The following is a 15,493-nucleotide window of genomic DNA, read 5'->3' on the forward strand; positions in this document are numbered from 1 at the left end:
GTGGTAGTGACTTGTCGTCCCATATGGGATGTCAGCAGTTCGACTATCACTCACTGCAAAATTACATTTGTTGTTACACGCCCATTTCATGGGCCCGGAGGTTGTGGACGTCTTGCGTTCGGGCCTCACCCGAGGGGTTTTACCACATGCGATGCCCATATGGATTCGTCGTGTGGGTGTGGCTTGGGCTAGATAGGCTTATGCCTTCTTCCTTTTTTTGACGTGAGCTGACTTCGTGGCCAGATGATTGACAAGGTTCGACATAGGTGAAGGACAAGATCGTAACAATTTGCACAGCTTCAGTTTGGATGTTATGGCGACTTTGAAATAGTATAGTCTTTGAGCTTAGCCCTTTAAAGAAATGTGATTTATTTGGTTATGTTTGTAAGTATTCATTTAACTGGTTCTCTAGTAAAGGTCGTAAAAATATTTATGGGAACTCGTGGATTTTAAAGCCCTTGTAATCTCTTTCTAACTTCTCGACAAAAGGTTTTTAGTATATAAAATTGATGTTCTTAAAAAATACTCCGTATAAAAATTATTACCGACCCGCGTCACACGACAAGTACATAGTGACACAAGTAAAAGTGGAGTTCTATGACTTTAAAAAAACAAGTTCTACAATTAGTACTCCTCATTTTCACAAATCAATCTTCTCTTTCTTTACTTATTGATTTCAAAAGTTATGCGAAGATGATTCACCCGTTTTTGTTTTTTGTTATTTTATTGTTCATGCTACCTATCATCCCTCTTGTCAGTCTACCACCGAATGAATTTCATTTTTTTCTCCGGGGTTTATTACTTGTAATTCTACCATGTCTATATTTTTCGCTATCCATCATTATAAATTATTCTGTATTATGTTGTTGTTTGTTTTAATTCTGATAATAGCATATATGTCAAACATAACCTCCGCTCTTTTTAACGTAAGTGGAAAGAACTACATTACATGGGTTATGAACGCGATAAAACATCTTGAATCAATGAGTATTTTAGAAACCTTTAATGAACATAACAATTGGTCTGAACAAGAAAAAGCAATATCATGTGCTTTCTTCGGAAACATATTGATGATTCCTTAGAATTTGAAAACGTTATGATCAAGGATCAAGTATAATATGGAAAAAGCTCAAAGATAGCTATGATATCAATTGTCAATAAATAATGGTGATCAATGAAGTAATAAAATCAAAGATGTTCGTAGATACTTTTATAAGAATGATAAAGATTCCTGTTAATGATATGTAACATGGTTCATTGGTTTAGTATTTCTTGACTACCTCATCTTATTTAGCACTACAAAGAATTTACAAAAGAAAAGGAAAACGAGCGTGAACCATGTGGATAACGTTGATTAAGTATTCACTGGCCTAACTTAAGACTTAAATGATTTGAATCTTCTACCTTGTTATGTGTCACTTACAAGCAGTGTTGTAAAAAACGGAAAAAACGGGGGTGTAGACGGGGGTGTAGACGGATTTTGGAGTGCCACGTCCCGTTTATACATAAAACGTTTGAAAAAACGGAAATCGGTCAAAAGACGGTCAAACACGGTCCGAGACGGGAAAAAACGGGTTTTTCTGATTTTTTTCAAGTTTTTTTTTTTTTTTTTTTTTTTAATACTAAACGTTGTGCTATTACTTAGGGTTTCTTTTTTTATGTTTGAAATGTTGAAGTATTTAAACATGTGTGAAATGCTTATGTTTGGAATAATGTAATGTACAATATATATATAATATATAACATTTTTATTTAAAAGTCAACGTTAGTCAACATCCGTCTAGACCTCCGTCTCGACCCCGTCTCGACCGTCTCGACCCTTTTAGGACCCGACCGTCTCGACCCCGTCTCGCGTCTTTTGCAACCTTGCTTACAAGTAAATGATTTTAGACTATAACATATCTATATTTATCAGACGTTACCTTTTATGTACTTTTGATTGTTACTTGTTTGCATGTACGGAGTAATATATTTTGGTTATCTTGTCGAAATATTTACTCATTATTTACCTCTCTTATTTGAAGTTTTTAGTGAATCCTGTTGGAATACAACATCAATCAAATGGTGGAGATATTTGTATTGCTGATAGTGGTACCACGCACGCTATACTAAAGTCTAAGAAATAACTTGTACATCAAAGAACTTGTATCGGAAAAGATTTTAGAAAATTTTAATATGGACAAAGCAAAACCATTAAGCACCCATATGGTTGTTAGGGTCACTCAATGCTGACGATGATCCATTTCGTTCATGTGAAGATCATGAAAATATTTTTGGTTTTGAATTATCATATCTTAGTGGAATTGGAGGCCTTATGTACCTTACAAATTGCAGGAGGCCCGACATGTATTTTACTGTCCATTACTTTAAATAAGCATGAAAAACTACTTAATTTCAATTACACCCTTTTTATAATTGAAAAATGTAACGTTTAATATAAAAACATATTTACCAATTTTTTTTATAATAAATTTCTTTACTTAAAATACCTCATTTAATCAAGGACATAATATATATAACTTAAAAAAATATCTTTAAATGTAAAAAAGTTAATTTAGACGTGTTGTAGCGGTGGTGGGCAACGACGTTGCCGTCCCACATGGCAAACATCCAACGCTCATGGGGGCCGTATCGATGCGTGGGATCTTCAAATTTGGGACATGCACGTTGGCAACGGGCATGGCAACGCAAATTGCTTTAGCTTTTTTTTAATTTATATTATTTAAAAATATAATTTTTACCCCTTTTAACTACTTTACCAATTATATTTTAATACATCATCACACCACTCCTAACTCACACTAAAAATTCACACCATCAATGCTCCACACCAAAAACTCACATCGTAGTTATAAAAAAAATACAAAAAGTAACTGACACCACCAACTCACGCCTTCTACCACTACAAATGTTCTTAGACATAATTCTAAGACTGAGGACTGAGGGAGTATAACACAAACACAATTTTCCAAAAACAAACATTTGTTTTCCTTAAAATATCTTGATCAAAAATATACTTAGTGTAATTGTGTAAATACGTAGTAATAAACTAAAATATTTTTTTATAAATTATATTTTACATTTAACTGATTAAAATATAGCACCCACTGCTCACACACACAATATAGCATCTTTATCCCCCCGTACACAGTTCATAATCCCCTCATTTCTCTCTCTTCATTCATCCTTCAATTTCCTCCAAACTTTAATTTTTTTTTTTTTTTTTTCAGATCTCTTCTCTTTCATTTCTATCAAATCCTAGATCTCTATCACCTCTACTGATGATGTCATCCATCCGATCGGATCACACCACCAGAATCTACCCAGAGCCACCGTGCACCGAAGATTCCGTCGATCGATTCGATATCATACCTGATTCCCTCCTTCTCTTAATCTTCAACAACATCGGTGACGTTAAAACCCTAGGTCGTTGCTCCGTCGTTTCAAAGCGATTTCAAAACCTAATTCCTCAAGTTGAAAACGTCGTCGTTCGCGTCGATTGCGTTATCTCCGACGATGATTCCGCCTCAGCCGGCGCCGGCGGCGCCGATAAATCTCGCGGACCGTTTTATAGTCTAATCAGACTTGTTGTTGGTGGAATTGTTAAGCCAATTTTAGCAATTGGACAGTTTTTAGGACCTAAACGATCGTCTTCATCATCATCTTCGTCGGGGTTATACGTCGGTTACGCCGGAGACGGTGACGGTGAAGATTTAGGTGCAGGTGGTGTAACTCACCATTCTCCAACACAGGTACTAAAAAACTTCAATGAAATTAGGTATTTAAAAATTGAGCTTCCGAACGGTGAATTAGGGATCGAAGACGATGTGTTGTTGAGATGGAGAGCTGATTTTGGATCTACTTTAGATAATTGTGTGATGCTTGGTGCGTCTTCTGTGATTCAACGACAAAGTCCTGCATCATCTGAAATAAATTACAGTTGTGGAACAGGGACTGATGATAATGGAAGTATACCTGAATCGTTTTACACGAATGGTGGATTGAAATTACGTGTAGTGTGGACGATAAGCTCATTGATTGCAGCATCTGCACGGCACTATTTACTTCAACCGATAATCGCAGAGCATAAGACGTTGGATTCGTTGGTTTTAACAGATGGAGATAGACAAGGTGTGTTGTGTATGAATAAAGAACAGTTGGAGGAATTGAGGGTGAAGCCGTTGTCTGCGTCTTCAGCTTCGAAGCGAACGCTTGTTCCGGCGTTGAATATGAAGCTTTGGTATGCGCCTTTTTTGGAACTGCCTGATGGGACTGTGCTTAAAGGGGCTACATTGGTGGCAATTAGGCCTAGTGAGCAGTCGGGTCAGAAAGAGGTTTCTGATGGGTCTTGGGTTTCATCTGCATTTGAGGAGCCTTATGGAACTGCTGCTAGGATGTTGGTCAAGAGGAGGACTTATTGCCTTGAGATGAATTCCTTTTGAGGTATTAGTCACTTTAATGAAGATGAAGCTTAAGTCTGATATGCATATATGTTTATCTTTTGTCACATATCTTATGTAGATATATAGAAAAAGTTCTTAGTGGATAGTTGTTTTGTGCTGTAATGTTTGTAGCTCTTATATGATTTTATTCCTTGGAATGGTATGCTTTGCAAAATAGTTTAATAATATCCGGCCAATGTGTATTTTGATTCTTGTCTTTCATGAAGTTAAATGAAGCTTGATCGTGATGTAATTCCTCAACTTTGTTATTTGTATGCAGATTTTGTTTATCACTGTTGCCTTCTTAGCAGTTGCTTCTAAATTCGCTAATGAAACTCGTTTGATATAATATCTAGTTTGATATAAATAAGTTCTACTAAAATGGATCAGACTTAACTTGATTGTGAGCATTAGATACTGCAATGATTGTGGGTAGCTTAGTAGGTAGGTAGTTTTTTTTTCTGACTTATTTGTTTTCATTTTCAAGTTTGGATGGCATGTTTTCACCGTGCAATATAAAAAGTCTTGTGGTGTTTGATCCTAGAAAGTTAATGCTCTTGAAAGTGCTCGTACACATGAGTTAATTAAGTTACTTATTTGTACTTTTATGTGTTGTTTTGTGTTGCAGTTTGGTAGCTTGATAAAGGTATAAGCTTTATGATGGATTTGGAGTTGAGGATCCTTAAACGAATCGAAAACAAAAGATTTTGTTCTGCGCGTAGCTTAATCTACTCAAATGATCTCTGATGGTGCAGTCGTTACTTATCTTGCATACTTTGATGGAGTGAGAGAAGAGTTGTAAGGGCTGGTGCTTCAGTTGATGAGTGGTATCCGTTCTGTATCATTTTATGTATGGTATAAAGATCGATAAAAGAGTTGTTAGTGAATCGTGCTGTTAGAGCTTGTTTGTAGTTCTGTAATTTTTATTTTCATCATTTATAATTCATATATACTATGTTTATTTATGTGAATATTTGTAGGTATGAAACATTAGTGTTTATATGTTGCTGTAATGTTCATTCATACTACACTCTTATCATAAACCGCCTTCCTAATAAATTGATTGCTGAACTATATTTTAAGATTATCTGTAAAGTACCATACTTTTGTAGTTGAGTTGTATGTAACTCTTATTAGGATAGTTGATTGATCATAATTAGAGTTTAATCATGGTTAGGTTTGTGAATATTTGAAATGGCAAGTTAGGCGTGTGAAACCGATTGGGTACATGTCAATTCGGTTGGGTTGACCCAACTTATTTCTTAAGTTTGACCTGTCACCCTTTAGCTAGATCTTGTGATAACCCATTTTGAGATGGAACACAAACCCAAATTAACTGCAACAATGTTGAATCGGTTGAATGTGAAAGCATATACTTATTGGCTTAAATACAGGATAGTAAACCACATCTTATTTCAAACATAACCAACAAGCATCTTGCACAAGTTCCATCTTTTGCAGCACTATACCTTTCATGTGTAATCATTTCTTATGGGTTGTACTCGATATGAATCATTCAACCGATTCAACTTATTTATGAGTCCTCAAGATGGAAGAGATGGCGGCTCATCGGTATTCGGGTGAGGAAATATGTCCGTGGAGGCTTTCGCGGCATTCGATGTTGTGATGACACGGTTGGCCGAGGAGAGCGCTTTGGGTGATGGATCCGCTAATGTGTTATCTTACATGATTCAGAATCGGTCCGGGAAGAATTTGTTGAAAGAGACGGTCAATTGAAAATGGTAGGTCCTCGAGGTTGATTGTTGTGGTCCGTCTTGTTTGTTCGGTTGGTTTCGTTCATTGTATTTTTTTTTTTTTTTGAAAAGCAAACAATCAAATTAAAATAACAGAGGATACAATCCTAAGCTCACATGAAGGTGAACCAAACAGAGATTACAACTTAAACAAATTATCGAGAATGAAAAAGAAAAAATAAAAACCGGAAAACACTTCCAAAAAAACAAAGGAAGACACGAAACAAGCTCGATAGGCTCGATCCGAGCAGCTCTATAGGATTTAAAGTAGATACGTATTTTCGTGTATGTTTCGGTTTCTCATTGGTTAGTTTGTTTGTCAGGTTTTTTTCTCGGGATGTTAAGGAGTCTTGTTTATAAATAGTTTTTGTTTAGATAACTACTTTTTAAGTGCGAGCTTACTCGTTTCCCCATGTCTTTTTGTTTTCCTGTTGAGAGCGTTTTTCTTTGAAAAAAACCTCGTTTCTATATGATTATTCGTTTATCTCAAAAAATAAAATAAAAAATGAATCATTTTATCTTTAAATCTCAAACTCGATTGAGAAAAGTACTAGTCACATCCACACCATTACAATAAGTTTCCTCACTATCTTAGTACAAACTCATGAATTCAAGTGGTATATGATATATCATATATCAGCATCATTCAAACGAGTACTGTTCATCTGTACTCAAATGTCCACTCAGTTCCAAATTAAAATTACAACTTTATTTAAAGAAATCGCTAAAAGACAAACGGGGAACCGTTCTTTTTGAGCTTGATTTTTGGCTACGACACACATGAGATCAAACACAACCTAATTCAACACACATATACAAGTAAATGAGCCGAAAGTATGCAACACAATTGTCCGGTTCTTAACTTTAATTTAGTCTAACGTTTAGCAGTGGAGTTCAGTTATATAGTTAAAAATGGACTTCTTGATAATATCGCTAAAACTACACACTCATTAATGAAATACATAAGCCATATAAAATAGTGTTAGCCGAATCATATGTCATGTAACAACATTGATTTATGTAGCTATTATGTCAAATTACAAAGCTATCATCAAACCTTAAATTAAAACTGACACTATATATATATATATATATATATATATATATATATATATATATATATATATATATATATCCCTATATCATTACAAACCAAACATTTACTGTTCACTATAACAATATACTCGCACCATCAAATCATTCTACAAAGTTTGACTACACCACCGGATCAAAACACCCATCTCATGGAAAATAATACTCGATTACACTGTAAATTGTTGGGAGAGCAACACAAACGAGTAACAGAAAAACTGCACAAACCGAAATTGAAGCCCATGGGCTCTGAAAATAAGTATACTTAAACTCGGCCCAACTCACGTGCCACCCATCCGTACAATAATCATCCACTTCACTAAACAACCCTTGTAAGTAATTATTCTCCACATCAAAAACAACATCTTTGCCAACAGATTTAAAGAATTTTTCAATGTCTTTATTAGTACCGGAATAATTCTCGATAATTTTGTATTCGGTTAGTAAACTTACATCATTTGCGGTGTCCATGAGACATCCCATGAACACAACATACGTTGTAATGTCGTTCGAGCAATCAAAATAACATTGCCCGAAAACCACCGAGTTTAATATAAACGAACTATATATAAAAGTCATTCATATTAATTTTAGGAATTAATAGGGAGCCATTTCGAAACTCAACGTCCAAAAGGCTATGCGCTTGATGATCAACCTTAAACTTAATCCCTGCGACCACAAGCTTGGTCGTAGGCTGGATAAGTTTAAAAGAAGGTTCTTTAGTCTTTTCGTTTGAAAATTTGTTCTTGGCATTTATAAAACTCTTTCGGAAAAAATCAAGTAAATGTTTTCCATCAAGATTTTTATATTCTTGTAATACCTTTTGTTTTCTAGCAACCATTTTATTAAAAAAATTCAAGGATTAAAGATGGAAGTGTGTTAACATCGGAGTTAGACTCAACAAATAACTTTTGTAACACGAAAAATGGTATTTGGTTTTCTATCCTCAATAAATCTGTCGCTAAACATGGAAGCACCCAAACCATTCTAAAAATTGGATCATCTATACTAATGTAAACCAATTTTCCAAATTTTCGAAACAGTTCAATTAAAAAAATCCCATCAAGCACCATAATTTTAGCAAGTTCAGTAGTACTAAACGATCAATCGACTCTGAATAGCTTTCTTGAATTTGAACCTCCATGGATACTATAATATCCATGAAAAACTTTAAGGGGTTTACCAATTCTTGAAATTATATCACTAAGATACCTCCATTTATTTTCTTGAATCATATCATAAAACTTGTTTCTATAATGATACAGGCCAATGGAAACAACTTGAGGTCGATAAGCATCTTTGTTGACGTCTACTAGACCTCGAGGGACTCTAAATATACAACTGTTGCCAGCTACTTTGTGGAGTAGTTTTGGCGGTTGTTCGATTTGGGTGTTCATGATTTCCACTTCTTGATGCATTGTAATAATATGATCAGACATATTTTTTTGGCATTTTTGATTTTGGTGCTTTGAAAAGAATGATTTGAAACAATTAGTGTATATGCCTACTTTTTGAAGTTTCATAATATTTTGCTTCCGAACAATGTTATATATAGACGATTTCAGAGTGGAAATTTCTGGGAAGTTTATATGAAATTTCGAGCTGCCATTACAAGAGTTTTTACAAAAAGTGAAAAAATTATTTGAGTCTAATTCAAATAGCTATTTATAGAAATGTCATTTAGGCTGTTTAATTTGGAGGGGCTTTGGGAAGTTTATATGCAATTTCTAATTGCCATTACAAGAGTGTGTACAAAAAATGTAAAAATGATTCGAGTCTAATTCAAATAGCTATTTATAGATATGTCATTTAGGCTGTTCAATTTGTAGGGGCTTTGGGAAGTTCATATGCAATTTCCAATTGCGTGGGATCCTAATTGGCATCTAATTCACGCTCCAATTTGGTGTTATGGGCCTGGCTTTTGGATGTGGAATGGATTGTGATTGAGTTTTTCATTGAGAAATAAAATTAGTGGGAGTGCCATTAAAAAAAAAAAAAAAAAAAAAAAATTAGTGGGAGTTTGAAATGGAAGATTGTGACTAGTTATTAATTTTAGGGAAATGACCCTTAGGGTTATCATTAAAAAGTTTTTTAATGCAAAAAGAGTTGTACATTTAAAAGTTAGAGAGTAGTTTTTTTTCATGAAAGTAGATAGTTATTGAAAATGTACAATGAAAACATACATGTTTAAATCTCTTAATGACAACACTTAAGATTGTCATTAACATTTTCCTTAATTTTATATTATTTTTAATATATTATTTTTTATCTCTTTTGACTCACTATATCAATCATATTTTACAGTAACAATATCACAATTCCTACTCACACTTTAACTCACACCACCATAACTTTACAAATTTTAAGCAACACCGTAACATTATCAAAATAAAAACTCACACCACACATTGTAACAAATGTTCTTACAAAAGTTTGTACAAAAAGTGCAAAAATGATTCGAGTCTTTTCAGATAGCTAATAATCGAAATGTCATTTAGGTTGTGCAATTAGTTGGGGCTTCTAAATATTTAGTGCTTCAATTTTAGTTCAGCATTATTAGCGAAGAATCTAATATTGAAATTACATATCTAGAGGTGAACATAAGGTGGTTAGAGAAGAAAACTGTTTTCATAATATATATAATTTTTTTAAATTATTTGGTTCGATTAAAAACGGATTGGTTAATCTCTCTTCTCTCTAATTAGAAAACTATTACTCCCTCCGTCCCAGATTAATTGTCCCCAGACAAAAAACACACAGTTTAAGAAATATCATTATCACACTGTACTTTTTCTGTACTTCTTTCTTACTTTACTGTTTTACCCTCAACTAATTAATTAGAAATCTCTCTCACCTTTGTAATTTAATTAATTCATTAGGAACAATATTGTAAACATCATCAAATTTACTTTCCATATTTGGAAGTGGACAATTAATTTGGGACATCCAAAAAAGAATACTGGACAATTAATCCGGGACGGAGGGAGTATGATATTATGATGCCATTTAAAATATTAAAAACACACTTGTCAAAATTCTAACCTTAGATGAGTTTTTAATATTTTAATCTCAGCCGTTTAATATGGTAACTGGGAGGTGATACTTACACACCAGTTTTTGATCCATACACACTTTTTACCATAAAATTTATAATTATAACCTTAAATTTATCTTGAGACTTAACCTCTATTATTGTAAGTAAGGACATAATAGTAAATTCTGTGTGTATGAATCAATATTGAGTGTGAGTATCATTCCCATTTAATATCCTGATGGCGTCATTAAGAATTATAGTCGGCAGTTAGTAATGCTAATTACCCTGTTGCCCTAAGCAGTTACGAGTAACCGTGCGCATCTCTCCTTCACACCACTTCAAATTCAAAAATACATTAAATTAAATCATTTACAAAGTAGAAAACGATCAGAAATCACGAACATCAAACGACCAGACCTCGCTTCGATTGAAGTATATCTGATCGTGAAATTAGGGTTCGTATAAAGTCAACTTCTTCATCAAATTAGGGTTTTTGCTGATTTATTTCTTATTGACAAAGACGGAGTCGATGGTATGTATGAAATAAGTTTTGAGATATTTTATTTCTAATTTCTGGTTTGTATCATCGATTAGGGTTTGTTTGTTTTTGATTTAAGCCTTAGATTTATCTCTTTGATTTCGATATATGATTAAATGTATTATAATTGGATGAGTGTTTTCTATTGTTTTTGAATTGATTTTAATTAGTAGGTTTATCTCTTTGATTTTTAATAGAAGGTCTTATCAAGGATAAACAAGGAACTAAAGGTAATTTTAGGGTTACTAAAAAAACAAGATACCCTTGGTAATCAAATGCGTCAAATTTGTAGTTAACCAGCAGGAGGTAAGGAAACCATGACAACAGATACAAATGCGTCAATTTCTAATAGGTTATTATCATAATTAAAGCTTAAGTTAATTATGCCACTAATTAAGTTTTTCAGATCAATAGTTTTCGTATCCAGTTGTCAGATGAACTTCTTTATAAGAGGTTTGGTGTTCCGTTTTCCGTTACCAGAAAATTACGCATAATCAGCATCTTCGTAATCGGTGAGTTTGATTTAGGGTTTCATCTATCTTTATTTGTTGCTGTCATGATTTGGATTCTATGCCAGCCACTCTAATTTTTAATCTAGTGAAGTTAACAAGTAATTGCATTTTCTTCAATTTTGTCTTTGGCATTTTTTGTTGTTGTTAATAGAGGCCTATAAATTGATAACTAAAAGTGACTGACTATACTAAATGCGTTGAAAATTCGCTAAACTAAATGGGTTGAAATTGCTACTTCTTACATCTTGATTTCATCCATGTAAACAAATATAATTAACATGTGCTATGCATTCGTGCAGGAACATAAAGGGGATACAATCACTGGTCCCAAGTGTTGTGACTTTGAATGAATGATAATATAAGGAAATAGTTGATGGTTCGACCTGCAGGAACATAAAGGAGACACAATTATTTTTTTACCTTCACAACAACAGATGGTAAACACTTAATTAATTCGCTAATTTATGCTTGCTTATGTTTTTTCATTTATACTTGTATTATTTTCTATATATATATATATATATATATATATATATATATAAATTATATTATATTATATGTTAATGTATATATGTATGTATGATTACAGAGTTTGAGTAATAGTTACTTGTGGAAAAAGATCTATACAACAACGATGCCGTGTTTCGATTTCATTCAAGCAAATTTACCTCTAATTTATTTTCTCTCTGCTGGATTAGGTTTTGTGTGTATATATATTTTATAGAGGTGTTTTGTTTTAATATGAGGTTTATGCATGCTACTGGTCAATTTGTGTAGAGCATATAATAGTTTTTGTTTGTTTGGTGTAGTACAAGCACTAGCGGTATTGTATACATCTTTGAACAATGTTGCAAAGCTAACAAATTGGAAACCTCGTGGTGGAGAGTCATGGAGAGGGGTTACATGTGATGGCACTGCTGTTGTTTCAATATAAGTACATAATATTATGCATCTTAATGTTTTTGGTGTAAATACATAAAATTTTCAAAACAATAGATGGTTTACAGAATCTGTTGGTACACGGAATCTGTTGTTCGATCAAAGGTGTACCCTGCAGGTACACCATAATAATAATCTACTCCGTATATTTTTACTGGCACACATGGATAAGCTTTGATTTTGGTGTGGGGGCACATGTACCTTTGATTTTGGTGTGGGTTTATCTCCTTTCATAAGATGAGCAGGTGGTTTTATGATGAGCAAGTGGTTCATTTTAAAACATATCCACAATCTATCTATAATTAGTTCATTATACTTACAGATTCATTTGGTTTAACTTTTATATTTTGCAAGAGTGATCTAAAATTTGTTGGAGGTTTTGATACTGTTAACTGGGTCAATGTCAAGGAATACAAGTCTCTTTAACCTGATGCTATTACTGTTGATGATATTGAGCAAAACCCGAAGGCAAGTGCTTGAATAATTGTTAGTTTTGCAGTTACGATCTTGGGGTTTATATATGAAATTTTTTAGGATGGTGGCAGGACAATTATCAAACGTTTTCTAAGCCTCTAAAATACGTATGGGTCACGTTGTGTCTTATCAGCCTTGTCATGGGTCAGTATTCAAGTTTGACACTTTTTTTTGTTCAACTGATGATCTCTCTTCTCTCTTATATATAATAATAAAACTTTTATGATGTCATTGTAGATGTTAAAAATACACATGGCAAAATCCCACTCTTTAGAATACTTTTCTACATTATAATCATAACCATTGAAAATGCGGATGGCGCCATTTGGCTTTCTAATCGGCAGTTAACGTTTCTAATTACACCGCTGCCCTTATTAGAAAAAAAAAAAGAAATTGCCACACAAAAAAAGGGAAACAAGTGTTCTACGTCAAAGGTTGCTTCTCAATCTCATACCAACAAAATCAGGCATTTATAATTTCGAATGGATTGTTAAACGGCGATTATGAAGGTGTTTCAAAAAAACATTCCGGTATCGAGTGCTCATCAGACGTTTACTTATTGTTCCTTCGATCGAAAACAAGTTTTAAGAACCTATGAGCTTTTATCGATTCATCTATTCAGCTGCATATGATACAGATTTCAGTTAATTGAAGGTATAAGTTGAAGCACTCTATGATTTTGCAGTTATGATTATGAAATTAACGACCCATTGAGCAAAAATAAATAATCTTGCTCCCAGCAGTATTAAAATCACATTACATCTCTTCTGTTTCATCTATTTTACTCTGCAAGTGTATCTCTAACTTATGTAGTTTATAAGTATGAGTGGTGGTGCAGGTACGAGTTAGGTCGTCAGCCTGCGAAGCAACAAGACAGTAACTAGATGGGAAGTAATGTGAAATGGAGAGCCCTTAGATTGGACACTGGAAATTACCCTTGGGGGAGTGACGCAGTTACTCGCAAAACTCGTATTCTTGATGTTGTATATAACTCATTAAACAATGAGCTTGTGAAAACACAAACTCTTGTGAAAAGTGCTATAGTTCAAGTGGATGCAGCCCCATTTAAACAATGGTATTTGCAACATTTTGGGGTTGACATTGGCAGGAAGAAGAAAGTTGCTGCTGCTATCGCTACTACTAAGAAGGATGCCGAGGTACAATTTTTTCAAGTTTTGTGTTGACAATATTGTCACATTTTTAATTACTATTGTGAAATTGGTTGGTCATTTCTGATCATAACTGGTTTAAGGACAATTTATGATCTATATCCCTGTTATGCTTTTTTCAAGATTTATCTTTTTTGAAATATATATAGAGGCTAGATTGATCTGGATCTTATGTAGTGAAAATGGCCAAAATGATACACTGCCCAGTTTTCTTTGTTAAACTCCATACTGAAGAAAGGTCATTTACGCTTCAATTCGGTTATTAAAGTTTTGTTTTATGTGGATCTGCATTTTATATATACTTTTGATCTTTTGGGATTATAAAGGATGCTGAAAGTGCCATTTACTTGCCTTTTTAAGTTTTGTCGATAGATTTGCGTCATAAGTTGGCATTATTTTTTGTTTTGGCTGTTAGTCCAGAAGCCAGGTTTTTTTATTCCCAGGCTGAAATCAAAAAGCTGGGTGTTCATTTCAGGTAGAAATATTAGGAGTTCATTTGTGAGATGTATCACTTCTGATTCTTGGTTTATGGATCATGTTTATTTATGATATAGATCAATAAAATTAGATCTTTTGAGTTTACATACAAGCTTGAGATATAGTATGATATTCTTCTTCTAAGGCTTACAAAAGTTCTAAAAAAGTCTGAAGTTAGCTTTAATTGAACTTAAAACATATAACATATAGTTGTTCTTAAGATTATTAAGTGTACCTTGGGAAATAAATATTATTACCAATTAATGTTTAGGAGTAAATGTTGTTACAAGTTTATCTTCAAATAATTTCTTAATCTCTCATGTTGCGCTGGTACATACAGGAAGGTGAAGGATCAACAGAAGAAGCGAAAAAGAGCAACCATGTACAACAAAGTTATATAATATTATAACTTTAGTCGAACAAAAGATAGCTGCTACATTCATAAGTGATGCATTTATTGATAAAGGAGATGATTTTACATTAACAAAGTATATGATTACTATTGTGCAAGCTGTCGGAAATTTAAGTTCTTTTCCAACTTATATGCATTGGGTAACATTTTATATTACTTTAATTTTAGGGTTCCATTTCAATATATATGTTGCTCAATATCCTCCATTGTTTTATTATTGGTTGCGACAATACTTTTTATTCTTTTATTAACTACCCATTTTTTGTTAACTACCCAATTTTTTTTTGTAGGATGATCAACTTCATAAAACAACATTAACTACCTTGAAGTCTTTGCTGACAAGAAGAAAATTCGCTCTAGCATTATTGTCAATAAATGTATACTTCAACAGACTTACAACATTAACCAGTTGTTGGAAGTCTTCAACTTCATTTTTTTGTTTTTTTTTTTGTTTTTTTTGTTTTCTAAATTCAGAATTATACCTACTTGCAATAGGAATGTAAATCTTTGTTTTTCATATTCGCAACTATCATACTCATTGAGTTACTATCTGTAATGTTAATGTTCTTTATGTTTGTTGATTTATTATTTTCATATATTTCACTAATCTTACTTATATCACTAGCATAAATAACTTATTAATAAATATT

At 33.2% G+C, this 15,493-nt stretch overlaps 2 protein-coding genes and 1 pseudogene across 2 annotated transcripts; 2 read left to right on the forward strand and 1 right to left on the reverse strand.

Annotated features, from left to right (window-relative positions):
• The first annotated feature begins 3,143 nt into the window (after positions 1-3,143).
• LOC139897092 (F-box protein At5g46170-like) lies at positions 3,144-5,503 on the forward strand. Its single transcript, XM_071879745.1, has 2 exons — positions 3,144-4,443; positions 5,071-5,503. Exon 1 carries the CDS (start codon positions 3,282-3,284, stop codon positions 4,440-4,442), a length of 1,161 nt encoding a protein of 386 aa, XP_071735846.1. The 5' UTR covers positions 3,144-3,281; the 3' UTR covers position 4,443; positions 5,071-5,503.
• Positions 5,504-7,438: 1,935 nt separating this feature from the next.
• LOC139900679 (UPF0481 protein At3g47200-like) lies at positions 7,439-8,727 on the reverse strand (annotated as a pseudogene).
• Positions 8,728-13,669: 4,942 nt separating this feature from the next.
• Positions 13,670-15,338, forward strand: LOC139900681 (small ribosomal subunit protein eS8-like). Its single transcript, XM_071883440.1, has 3 exons — positions 13,670-13,942; positions 14,772-14,813; positions 15,318-15,338. The coding sequence occupies exons 1-3, from the start codon at positions 13,670-13,672 to the stop codon at positions 15,336-15,338; spliced, it is 336 nt and encodes a 111-aa protein (XP_071739541.1).
• The last annotated feature ends 155 nt before the right edge of the window (positions 15,339-15,493 follow it).

Source organism: Rutidosis leptorrhynchoides, chromosome 3 (assembly GCF_046630445.1).
Source record: "Rutidosis leptorrhynchoides isolate AG116_Rl617_1_P2 chromosome 3, CSIRO_AGI_Rlap_v1, whole genome shotgun sequence".
Classification (NCBI taxonomy): domain Eukaryota; kingdom Viridiplantae; phylum Streptophyta; class Magnoliopsida; order Asterales; family Asteraceae; genus Rutidosis; species Rutidosis leptorrhynchoides.

Coding starts and splice junctions, on each gene's coding strand:
- LOC139897092 (XM_071879745.1), top strand. CDS start 3,282: ATGATGTCATCCATCCGATCGGATCACACCACCAGAATCTACCCAGAG.
- LOC139900681 (XM_071883440.1), top strand. CDS start 13,670: ATGGGAAGTAATGTGAAATGGAGAGCCCTTAGATTGGACACTGGAAAT. Junction 13,943..14,771: donor CTACTAAGAAGGATGCCGAG/GTACAATTTTTT, acceptor TGGTACATACAG/GAAGGTGAAGGATCAACAGA. Junction 14,814..15,317: donor AAGCGAAAAAGAGCAACCAT/GTACAACAAAGT, acceptor TTCTAAATTCAG/AATTATACCTACTTGCAATA.